This window comes from Camelina sativa, chromosome 19 (genome assembly GCF_000633955.1).
Source record: "Camelina sativa cultivar DH55 chromosome 19, Cs, whole genome shotgun sequence".
In the NCBI taxonomy this organism is placed as follows: domain Eukaryota; kingdom Viridiplantae; phylum Streptophyta; class Magnoliopsida; order Brassicales; family Brassicaceae; genus Camelina; species Camelina sativa.
In genome coordinates, this window is record NC_025703.1 from 6,817,871 (window position 1) to 6,829,750 (window position 11,880).

The following is an 11,880-nucleotide window of genomic DNA, read 5'->3' on the forward strand; positions in this document are numbered from 1 at the left end:
AGATTTTTGAAAATATCATATAAAAAGAGGATATATAATATCTAAAAATATATTTTTATAAACTAAACCACTTAATATTGTCTCATATAATTACAAAAGAAAAAAGTCTAACTCATTTTCAATAGGGCAATTCTCATAAATACCATTAAAATGTATTTTTTTCCTAAAAATACCACAAAATTGAATTAATTTTTTATATTAAAACTAATCTTTAAATCCTAACACTGATCACTACCCCTAAAAACTATACTCTAAATCTAAATTTGTCAACACAAACCTTTTTTTTTTTTACCCAATGAAAAATCATTTTTTGTGTTTATGTTATTTTTGAAAAAAAATAACTTTTGTGGTATCTTTGGAAAAAATAAATTTAAGAGTGTCAAAATACTAAAATTGTGGTATTTTGAGGAATTTCTCTTGAATATATATATATATATATATATTGAATATATATATTAATATATATATATATAATATATTCATATATTATATATATAATATATATAAAAATAACAAAATTTCCGACCTAACATGCATGCGACGGGGGCCTCATATTTAACTATTTAAGGTGCAGTGTAGATTTTTTTAAACCGTTACATTTTACTCAACAAAAATTTACCAACCGATGCAATATAAATATGACCAAGTGAACTGTGAAGTTCATTACCAGAGTTCCTCACTTCACTAATAATAATTGAGATGGCAGACAATTGTAATTTCGTGAGTATTCTGGGAGTATTACTGATATTAACCATGTTCGACAATCCGATCATCGTCTACGCCGGCGAGGGTGTTCCCAACGTAGCGTTGTTCACGTTCGGAGACTCCTACTACGACGTCGGAAACAAAGTGTTACTCAGCAAGGACAAAAATCCTGCCCAAACCAAATGGCCTTACGGCAAATCCCGTGACGACCCTAACGGCAAGTTTTCCGATGGCCACATCGTCCCTGACTTTATCGGTACGCTCTTATTACTCTCAGATTTCGAATATTTTTCTGTTGGTTCACCGTTCACGCATGCACTAATTGATCGGTATATTACTTGTATACTGTATAAGTATATCGGTTATTAAACAAGATAATATAATATATGGTATATATGATTATAGCTGATTTCATGTCTATTCCGAACGGAGTCCCACCGGCGCTTAAACCGGACGCTAATGTTACACGTGGAGTTAGTTATGCTGTCACCGATGCTTCTATTCTTGGGAGTCCGGCGGAATCTGTAAGTCTACTTTGCTACAAACGTTGAAGACTAAAGTTATAGAATTTAGCTGTTTTACATATATTAGTAGATTAAAATCAACAAAAAAGAGTTAAATTGTTTTATAATTTTTCTGTGTATCTAGATGACACTGAGTCAACAAGTGACTACATTCGAAAGTATGAAATCAAATTGGACCACTGGTTACATCAAAAAGTCATTGTTTATGATATACATTGGCACGGAAGATTATTTGAACTACATCCAGAAACATCCCGATGCAGACGCTACTAAGCAGCAAGCTTTTGTCACTTCCGTCACTAGCCAATTAAAGACTGACATTAGAGTAAGTGGTCGACAAACCAATAAAACATCGTTTGTTTTGTCTATTTTATGTTTAATTGATTGATTATATACCAATAAACAGTCGCTGACCAATTTGGGGGCGAGGAAATTTGTGGTTCAATTGCTAGCACCATTAGGCTGCTTACCGATCGTGAGGCAAGACTACAAGACCGGCAACGACTGTTACGAACTACTCAACGATTTGGCCAAACAACACAACGAAAAGATCGGTCCGATGCTAAACGACTTTGCTAATTCCCCCGACATTGACGGTTTTCAGTTCGCTGTCTTCGATTTCTACGACGCTATTCTTCGTAGAACACAGAGAAATCTCAACTACCGTAAGATCATTCACTCGACCAAAGTTTCCGTGATGATAATCTATAAGAATTCTCTCTTTTTTCGCTTCTACTAGTAACCATTAGAAGAACAAAAGGAAAATGAATAAAAAAAACAATGAAGAATGGAATAAACAATTTTTGAGGAATGAAAGGAAAAAATGCAGAGAAAAAACAAAATAATGACTGGTAACCAAATAATAACAATATTTTTAAAAATAGATGAAATATTAAATCAATCAATGAATAAAAATACTAATACTACTTTTAATGTATATAAAATAAATTTTGTGAATTAAATTTTAGAGACATCATATTAAATACTAATAGTTAATATTAACCTACAATAAAATTTAATTTAAAATATTCTTTAGTTTTTATTTATGATATACACATCTTTTAAATTTAATTTACTATTCATATAATTTCCAAATAAAGCTTTCAAATTAATTTAACATGAAATTTTGTATCACAGATACTTTTCTGCCAATATACTGTGAAAAATATGAATATTATTGTATTATAAAATTAAAATATTATTAATAAACATTTTTTTATTTATTTTAAAATAAAAAACGAATTTTAATATTAATTTTTTTTGTGTTCTATTTATTCCTCATCAATTTTGGAGAGAAACATTTTTGGTCTAGTGTTCCTCTATGAAGAATGCAGAGGAACGATAAGAAAATAATATTCTTTGTAAATGATAAAAATTTTGAGAAATGAAGAGGAATGTCATATTCCTCCTCATTCTTTTTCTAAATTTTGGTTACCAGTTGGAGCCTTTCTTGACACAAAAAATTAATACCTCAATACATATATGTATAGGATTCTACGTATCAAACTCATCGTGTTGCGGTGTTGGGACACATAATGCATACGATTGCGGAAAAGGAAACGTCCACTCAAAGCTGTGTGACTATCAGCGAGCTTACCTCTTCTTCGACGGACGTCACAACTCAGAGAAAGCGCAGGAAGAAATCGCCCATCTTCTCTACTCAGCCAACCTTAACGTGATCCAACCTATGAATATACGTGAGCTCATCGTCTACCCAACCGGAGAGAAGATGCGTGAGTTTTGGGAACCTAACACGTTTTCGGCCCGTCGTCGTCTCCCCTCTCAGGACTCCTACGCCGGTTACTCTGCCTAATAAACGGATCACTTTGAGCAGAATCGTTCAGAGATACATATACGAGCTACTATCGTATAAAGTATCGATATCGTTACGTCCTAATTCTGCTTATGCCGTCGAATAAATTGCTTTTAAAATGTCGTAATCTATGGAAATTAAAATAATGAGATATTGCAATCTCTTCTCTAGTACTAAATTGAAACTCGAGTTTCCTTTCTTCTGAAGCACTTTCGATATCCAATTATTGCTCTCCATCTGGTACTTAATTTAAAACAAGTCAGAGTTTCACGTGTATCTCAATCTAAGTTAGGTATATAGACGATTGTGATTCCTTTTGTTACAAGATGTACAATTCTTGGCAAGATATATAACGACACCATTAATTCCAAAATAAACTTTAAATTGCCTTCATTGTGATTACTTTTGTTACAAGATAGGCGATTTCTACCAAGATTATATTAAGACACCATGGCTTTGGTGAATTTTCCCAAACAAGGGTAGTTGGAACCTTTGTAAAGTGAGTTTATGATATGTTCCCACCTTGGTAATGCACGCTCCATGTTCCCCACCTTGGTAACCACAGCTATTAAATATAAATTGGATCTCCTCACATTTATGATTTATCTCTTGACACACTTTTCTAAACTTTTTGGTTTTAGTTCCAGTTGACTTCTTCTGTTCTTCTAGAGTAAGAAAAGATAATCAAACCGGAATTAATTTCGGTTTGTTTTGGTAGATCACATAGTTTAACAGTTAACACTACAAAACAGAGGAAAACAGAGTAGAAGACAAAAGACTGAAAGCTGAAACCTTTCCAAAAATGGCAAAGAACCCTTACTCACTCTTCTTCTTAGGTCTACTAACGTATTTTACACTCGCCAGTTTCCCGGTGATCGTTTCCGGCCAACCCCCTCTCTTATTCACTTTTGGCGACTCTTCCTACGATGTGGGCAACACGAAGTTCTTCTCCTCGGAATTCGATCCAGCCACCGCTTGGCCTTACGGCGACTCCGTCGATGATCCAACCGGTCGTTGGTCTGACGGCCACATTGTCCCAGACTTCGTCGGTACAAAAATACAAATATAGACGAAAAAGTGTTACACTTTATTTAAGGGTTCATTCTTGTTATTGATTCAAGATCTAATTGCAAAACCAGGTCGATTGATTGGTCAAGGGGAACCAATTCCTCCGGTACTTGATCCAAAAGCTGATCTTTCCCGAGGAGCAAGCTTCGCTATGGCTGGAGCAGTTGTTCTTGGATCTCAATCCAAGACTGTAACTGTAAGCAATCTTTAGTTCACCATGGTTTTGTAAGATTTTTATATATACATCTATGTGTTCAGTTTTGTTGGGTTTTTTTCTTGCAGATGAATTTTGGAGAACAGATTTCGAAATTTGTAGAGTTGCATAAGAAATGGACTGATAAAGAAAGAGCAGAAGCTATATACATGCTCAACATCGGAGCTGATGATTACTTGAATTTCGCAAAGGATCATCCAAATGCTAATCTTGTGGAGCAGATTGCTCATGTTGCCAACGTTCTCTCTAGGATATCAAGAGAGCTCATGGTATGTATTATTATAGTCTTGTTCCAATACCCTTATAGTTACATGGACTGGTCCAGATTTAGTCTATTGCCTTTACAAGTTTTGATTATAGTAGGAAATATTTTTGGATATATGCAGAAATTATACAAGTCAGGTGGGGCGAGGAAGTTAGCGGTACAGAGCTTAGGACCGCTTGGTTGCTTACCGATAGTGAGACAAGAGTTAAAGACAGGTGAAAGTTGTATGGAGATGGTTAACTTCATGGTGAAAACACACAATGAAAGGCTTAGTCGTGTGCTCCATGCGATGACCGTACCATACCGTGGCTTAAGGTACAGCTTCTTTGATTTCAACGGTGAAATCCTCCGGAGGATCAATGAACCATCACTCCACGGTAATGAAATCATTGAAATTAAGTTTTTATCTCCTTTGTACATTTCGATTAAGTTGTATTAGTTATTATTCGAAATGAAATTGTGGTTTGTATGGTTAGGGTATACTGATACAACGACTTCTTGCTGTGGTACTGGATCGAGAAATGCATTCGGGTGTGGTTATAGCAACGTGCATTCAAAGCTCTGCAGCTACCAGAAATCGTTTCTGTTCTTCGACGGGCGTCACAACACCGAGAAAACCGATAAAGAAATCGCTAATTTGTTTTATTCTGGAGACAAACATGTTGTCTCGCCGGTGAATATAAGGGATCTCGTAGGTAAATCTGTGTCCTATCTTCCAGCGCAAGAAATCTAGAAACCCCCCCCTCCCCCAATCGTGTTCTGTTTCTTTGTGAAATAAGTAAATGGTTGTTGTTGTAAGCTGTAACACTCGAATTCCATTTCATACCGAAACGAGGATATACAAACAAAAAAAAAAACCGTTTACATTAAAGACGTCTAGAGCCGAAACAGTGTTTTAAGATTGTAAGGTGCAGTGAGTGACATTAGGCGAGCTTATTATTACAAGTGAGCTGAGAATGACGCGACAAGTAAACTTCTTTCTGCTAATAACACAAGAACAAGACGAAGGAATCTTAAGAAAACAAGGAATCTTCAGCAACATCGTATGATCAGAAATTCAGAACAACGAAACCGCATTGAACCGAACCTGAGAACCTCCTAAACCGGTTTTTATTTTTTTTTTAAAATATACGAATGAATCAATGAAGCCTTGAACCGAACCGAATCTAAACCAGCTTCAAATTTAAACCGCCGCTTCGTCCCGACAACCTCCATCGCCGCGTTGCATCAACCTCCGCTCCACACTTCAATCTCTCAACTTTATCCTCTAAACAATCTGAGCAGTGGCCTTGATCATGTTTCCTTAATTTTCACTCAATCGCACTATTGTTTCCGAAGAATCTTTCTTTCTCTTTTTGCTTTTAAAGTTTCTATTCAAAACTGATTATAGTAACACATAAGAGAGGTTCCAAATAGATTTTATTATAATGTTATATATGTTTGGGGGATACAAAACAAAAATACATTCGAGGGGGGTGATGATGATACGCTACAACAAATATAAAAACAAAGAGCTCAGAAAATTACTAAACAGTGTCATTTAAAAAGAAAGAAAGACAAAAATGAAGGGAACAAACAACAAGACTCATCAGATGATAATTTATACCTCCTATATACTTCATCACACCTTTTTTTTTATTTCAGGAAAGTTAAAAGAGAATGGAAGAGAAGGACTCATAAGATACCAATGCAACAAGCGCTAGGCGTGACTTGTACCATCCCCCACAACAGCAAAATCCTGTACACAGAAGACAGAAGAAGATCAAGTAAGGTTGTTTATCTTTACGATTCAACAAGATTTACTTCAGAAGAGATTAAAACTCACCAACACACAGCTTTATTTACAAACTAAGGAACCATCAATCACTTCAAAAGTCTCCTTCCAGCATGAAATTGATCTCATCTAAGCTCCACAGCTCCATTGGGTTTTCCTCTTCCTGAGTCACCGCACCAGTATCTGCGCCAAGCATGGCTTCCACTTCTAATGGAGTGTCCCATAAGGCGTTGTCAAGGTATACCATCAGATCATCAGACTCATCATTGTGGCTTATCCCGTCCTCGGAGTTAGGTTTAAGCTTCTTGGCTGCATTGCTTTCTTCAATGAAAGGAGCTTGGTTATTATTGACTAGCATTGACGAGATCTCGGGTGTTTTAGGGCCGTGATCACTCCACCCGAACTCAGAGCAGTCAAATGAGTTGCTGCCCTGATCAGAACTGAAATACTGGTACCCGTTGTTACCTCCTGCGTCGAACGAGTTCGTTAAACCAAACTGACTGTTGTACATCAGAGGCTTCTCTTCCATGAAACTCATATCACCAAAAGAGTCATGTCCCATGTTGTCAAAAGAGTTGTTGCAGTACTGCTGACTCAGATGTGTTTGCTGCTGAACCAATGTTGGGCTTTGGTTTGGTTTAGCCACTGGTTTCTGAAGACTACTGGTCTTAGCACTAGGGCGTTTCTGGGAGATGCTAGGGTTCTTCTTCTCCTCTGGGAAATTCACCTTAGCTTTGCTGCCGCGGATTCTGCGTGCTGCTGCATCGTAGGCTCTTGCTGCTTCCTCAGCTGTGTCGAACGTTCCAAGCCATTCCCGGGAGCCTTTTCTTGGATCACGAATCTCAGCTGCCCATTTGCCCCAAGGGCGCTGCCTAATCCCACGGTACTGATTCTTCCTCTTCCTCTTAGAAGATTTCTCAGCTTGGCCATCGGACTCTACAATTTTCTTGGCAGGAGTTGAACCTATTGGAGCCAAAACACACAAAAGATGGTAAGGGATCATTAACTGAATCAGAGACTCATATCAGAGCACAAAACTTTACTAATAACCAATTACACAATTAGAGAAAACTATATCATAAAGCAGAGTCAAATATATACATAAACAAAACTGCATCTCTTTAGAAGCTAAGGGATCTGGAAATTGACAACTCCAAAACACGGTAAGCTGGTAAATAATCAACATAGTGACAGCAGATGGTAACAAAACCAATTTTCAAAGACTTCAAACAACAATCAAAGCTATAGACACAAATAAATACCTTTGAAAACCAAAGATCCAGAAGATCTAAAACATTTCATCAACATAATTAAACAAAAAAGCCAAATAACAATACATGACAAAATTCTCAAAATTTTGACTTTTTTTTTTTGAGTTCAAACAAAGCCAAGCAAAAAGCCCATCTCTTGTTCCTTTACCCCCAGAAACCTTGAAAAGTATATAAAGATCTTTACTTTTTGGCTAAAGGAACACTCAACATACGATAGAGAGATAAACACATAAAACCCATTCAAATAAAGCTGAGATTTTGAATCAATTCCCAAGTATATATACCAGAGGAGACGAAGGCGGAGGCAGGTGAAGCTACAGGTTTGGTAGTTGCGGCGAAGACAAAAGGCTTCACATTTCCGAAGACATCATCGACATCGCAGTCAAAAGATGAATCATCCTTAAACCCTTGGAAGTCAGCTTCGAACTCATCGTCCAGATCGAAGAAATCGGATCGCTTCTTCGTCGATCTCTTCTTCGAAGCTTTCCCTTTGTTTTTCAGATCCGGCCATATAAACTCGCTCGTGACGCGGCGGGACCTCGGCGGCGGTATGAAATCGGAGATTATAGCTCCTCCACACATGGCGGCTCTGCTCTTTCAGGGGTGTAAATGATCAGAAAATAGAATCTTTGGGGCGAAACTATAAATATTATCTTCTTTAGGGTTCTCTTTTTTAAAATTTTCTCTGCTAGCTATGATGGTCTGTTACTCTCTCCAGAAAGATTGAGAAAGGGTGCGTCGTATATTATATAGTTTGCTTCTTTACTATTAGACTATCCTCATTAATGTGTTTCTTAGTTGTTTCTTAAGGCAATTTTTAATAATAAAAAGAAGAAGAAACTTTGTTAAGAAAAAAGGAAAATTTTGTTGATTATTGGTAGAACCAAGTTAAGGTGTTTCTTAGTAATAAATATAGTAAAATAATAATTAATAACTTAAAATATTCAAAATTATTTTATATATCATAGAAACATATTTTAATAATAAAAACATAAAATAACATACAACATTTAAAATTAAAACACAAAACATTAAAAAAATAAAAACATAACACACAACATGAAAAGAGAACACACGAAAATGAAAGAGAAATGCCAAAAGAAATTTACCCCATTCATCTCATTTCACCATTCATATCGTGCCACATGTCCACTAAGAAACGTTTCTTATGGTTCTAAAATTAGAAACGTTTCTTACAATCCTTAGCTTTTTTTTCATTAATAATTAATATCTATACCTAAGAAATTTCCTAAGAAACATCTAAGGACTACCAATGAGGATAGTCTTATACCCTTACTCGCGACTCGTAATGGCTATAAGGTTAATTGTCATGGTTTAGGTGGGTGAATAATTTTACAATTTGGTGTAGATTCTATTAATGTGTGTAATCACTATATATGGGAGATAATCATGAATAACATTGACCATTAAGATATATATTATTGTATTCTTTATTAATAAGAATATTTTACTTTGATATTTATTTGAGCCCACATATAAAGCATAGTAGGGTTAAATATATATAGATTTTGTCGACTTTTGTCTGTTTTTAGTAAAAGATCTTGGTTATGTTGTGACACTTATCAAGTAATTTAAACAAACTACAAATGTTAATCTTTACAATAAATTTGCCTGGTAATATATGGTTCTACAAGAGAATAAGTTAATATACGGTAAGTTGAATCTTATCCTATGTTTGTTAACTTTGTCATTTGAAGTCTAAATTAACTTTTTGGGTTCAAATTCTTGAAGAACGGCCTATTATATCCTATACTGTTTACACTTTGATGTGAGAAGAGTCATACATATAACATAATTCGTATAAAACTTTCATGTAAATCAGGCAAAGTAAAGAAAATAGAATATCTGACTATAGTAGACATGCCACGGTAAATAAAGGAGGCTGTGCACAAGGAAAACATGCTAGGTGCATGCATTATTTTGACAATTAGATGCATGCATTATTTAATACTTTTATTATCATTTGTTAAAAAAAAATCAGAGACCAAAATACATGTAATTATATTGACAAAAGAAAATGACAAGTTATACTTTTTTATAAATAGACCGCTTTATTGGACAATAAACACGAACGGTCTACCTATTTCTAAAATAGATAGAGATACAGAAGTATCTAATGTTTAGATATTTCTAATGATACATAAGTATCTAAAATAGATAGTAAAATACAAAATGTGTAGATATTTCTAATGTTTAATACTTCTAGCAGTTCCCACAGAATTGCCAACTTTCGAGCACGTAAACAAATCAATCAAATGATTTGTTGTTGAGATTTCAAACTATCTTGACGAATCTAAAATAAATGAACCCCATCCCTAGTTGAGATTATCATGGAGTAGCAAAACTAGAAAATAGTAAAATACCAAAAAAATGAGATCATATAGATCATCTATGTGCGTGTGTTTGTGTTAGACGATGTTTCTTGAGATTTTAAGAAGAGAGATAAGAAAAATATTTTGACAAAAAAAAGAAAAAAGAGAGATAAGAAGTAGAAAAGACAAGTTGAGCAAGTGGACTTTACGACAAGGCTTTGCGTTGTCTTGGTCCTACCTTTGTACCACACCACACTTGACGCGCATATTCATAGTTCTAAACTTTAATATCTTCATCTATTTTATTGTTAATTGCATATCATTAGTTCTCCTAATTCAAATTATCCGGAGTTTCTTAACATGCATGATTACAATAAATCACCCTTTATGTGTCTTTTTTTTCTATCGTGATTTATATTCGGGATAATTATGAATTGTATTTTAGTATACCGTATACAGTACACTGTATATACGTCGGTATGTATAGTAAGTAAATCAATATATAGTATAAAAATAAAAAGAGTACAGAAGAATGAAGATAAAGTTAAGAATGCAAAAAGAGGTAGGACCATTATCTTTTTGGTTCGATTGAGACAAAGCTCCTAAAATAGCTGATCTCAAGTAACAGAAGATGATGTAAGTTTTGAATGCTACCCCCATCCCGTATCCTGCAATTATTTCTTGTTTCGTTATTATATGAGACATTCTACAATATGAATATACGCACTCAAATTTTAAATAACGAAATTATATACAGAAAATAAAAATAAAAGAAGGAGTTGAAATGCGCAATTGCCGCCGACAAAAAAAAAATGCGCAATTTTAATTCTATCTTTTTGTAGGAAAAGGTAATGGAATTATTTTTGATCTTTTTGACTGGTAGATGACCTGCATTTATGTTAGATGACTGTAAAATCTAGAAAGCTTCCAAATCGAATATTTCAATTACAAATCTTTTTTTTTCCACTGAGTTAGTTATATTAGATAAGGTATGCCTAAGCATACAAATGAGTCCAGTAAAGTTTACAGCCCACCAAAATTACAGAGACAGATCATATTCACTCTATAACTTTTTAAACCTTCTAAACGCTATCTGTACATATGAACCAAAAAATTGTCCCTCTTCACCTGAGCTTGCCATCAAATAACAAAGGATAAAGAGGTCTCTTCTTCAAAGACTAAACTAAGCCATTGAGGGTAAGATACTGCAACATATGATTGCATTCTCAGGTCCCTAGTGATGCTTTGAGCGATGAGACCCGCTCCTCTGTTTGCTTGTTCCAACTCGTGTTCCAAACACCAACCACTAATCCTTCCCAAAATCCTTCTTAGTTCCATAGACTGAAACCTGAAAGACGGCCAAGCTTTCGGCCTGTTCACCGCCCCTACGAGAGTTTTATCTTGAATGGCAAATATCACATTTATAAACCTGTGACTTAACATGCTTTCCATCGCCCATTCCAAAACTCTGAAAACTCCTTCGTCTTTATCTCTAGTGTTAGAGAAAGCTCGTCTACTGTGCATAAGGACGATTCCTTCATCATTTCTCACTATCCAAGCTCCTCCTGCAATCAGTTTTCCTTTGGACCAAGAGCAACCAACATTACACTTTACCCATGATTCTTGTGGTCTAGACCAAGAAACGAGAAGTTCACCATCCTCTGTTGTAGTTTGGTTGAGCGAAGGACTCAGTGTCTCAGGATTTTCTCCGCTGTCCTTTACCTAAGCCGAAACCAATCATCAACCTCTTCATGAATTTTGCTCTTTGTATCTAGAGGGGAGAAACAGATACCTTCAAAGCATAAAGAGTTCCTATTTTTCCAGATCCTCCACAGGATCCAAGGGAAACATTTTCTCAAACCAGCTGGCCATCGCAGGTTGTTTCTGTTGGTTAGGAGATGATAGACATTTGA

The 11,880-nt window shown here is 35.3% G+C and overlaps 4 protein-coding genes across 4 annotated transcripts in view; 2 read left to right on the forward strand and 2 right to left on the reverse strand.

Annotated features, from left to right (window-relative positions):
- On the forward strand, positions 593–3,368 carry LOC104765235 (GDSL esterase/lipase ESM1-like). Its single transcript, XM_010488919.2, has 5 exons — positions 593–961; positions 1,111–1,229; positions 1,354–1,554; positions 1,636–1,894; positions 2,720–3,368. The coding sequence occupies exons 1-5, from the start codon at positions 700–702 to the stop codon at positions 3,040–3,042; spliced, it is 1,164 nt and encodes a 387-aa protein (XP_010487221.1). The 5' UTR covers positions 593–699; the 3' UTR covers positions 3,043–3,368.
- On the forward strand, positions 3,706–5,460 carry LOC104765236 (GDSL esterase/lipase At3g14220-like). Its single transcript, XM_010488920.2, has 5 exons — positions 3,706–4,091; positions 4,182–4,306; positions 4,393–4,593; positions 4,711–4,966; positions 5,066–5,460. The coding sequence occupies exons 1-5, from the start codon at positions 3,845–3,847 to the stop codon at positions 5,320–5,322; spliced, it is 1,086 nt and encodes a 361-aa protein (XP_010487222.1). The 5' UTR covers positions 3,706–3,844; the 3' UTR covers positions 5,323–5,460.
- On the reverse strand, positions 5,993–8,408 carry LOC104765237 (ethylene-responsive transcription factor RAP2-2-like). Its single transcript, XM_010488921.2, has 3 exons — positions 7,919–8,408; positions 6,415–7,326; positions 5,993–6,327 (listed from the first exon to the last, which is right to left on the reverse strand). The coding sequence occupies exons 1-2, from the start codon at positions 8,214–8,216 to the stop codon at positions 6,458–6,460; spliced, it is 1,167 nt and encodes a 388-aa protein (XP_010487223.1). The 5' UTR covers positions 8,217–8,408; the 3' UTR covers positions 5,993–6,327; positions 6,415–6,457.
- LOC104767503 overlaps positions 11,108–11,880 on the reverse strand; it is a 1,902-nt gene continuing 1,129 nt past the window's right edge. The window contains exon 3 of the mRNA XM_010491522.1: positions 11,108–11,689. Coding sequence (XP_010489824.1) covers positions 11,108–11,689 — 582 coding nt within the window. The remainder of the gene's footprint in view (positions 11,690–11,880) is intronic.

Excerpts from the sequence above, each read along its gene's own strand:
- LOC104765237 (XM_010488921.2), bottom strand. The coding sequence starts at position 8,216 with ATGTGTGGAGGAGCTATAATCTCCGATTTCATACCGCCGCCGAGGTCC. Across the intron at positions 7,327-7,918 it reads CTCCGCCTTCGTCTCCTCTG|GTTCAACTCCTGCCAAGAAA; the intron begins GTATATATACTT and ends TGGCTCCAATAG.
- LOC104765235 (XM_010488919.2), top strand. The coding sequence starts at position 700 with ATGGCAGACAATTGTAATTTCGTGAGTATTCTGGGAGTATTACTGATA. Across the intron at positions 1,230-1,353 it reads TTGGGAGTCCGGCGGAATCT|ATGACACTGAGTCAACAAGT; the intron begins GTAAGTCTACTT and ends CTGTGTATCTAG. Across the intron at positions 1,555-1,635 it reads AATTAAAGACTGACATTAGA|TCGCTGACCAATTTGGGGGC; the intron begins GTAAGTGGTCGA and ends ACCAATAAACAG.
- LOC104765236 (XM_010488920.2), top strand. The coding sequence starts at position 3,845 with ATGGCAAAGAACCCTTACTCACTCTTCTTCTTAGGTCTACTAACGTAT. Across the intron at positions 4,092-4,181 it reads CATTGTCCCAGACTTCGTCG|GTCGATTGATTGGTCAAGGG; the intron begins GTACAAAAATAC and ends TTGCAAAACCAG. Across the intron at positions 4,967-5,065 it reads CAATGAACCATCACTCCACG|GGTATACTGATACAACGACT; the intron begins GTAATGAAATCA and ends TTGTATGGTTAG.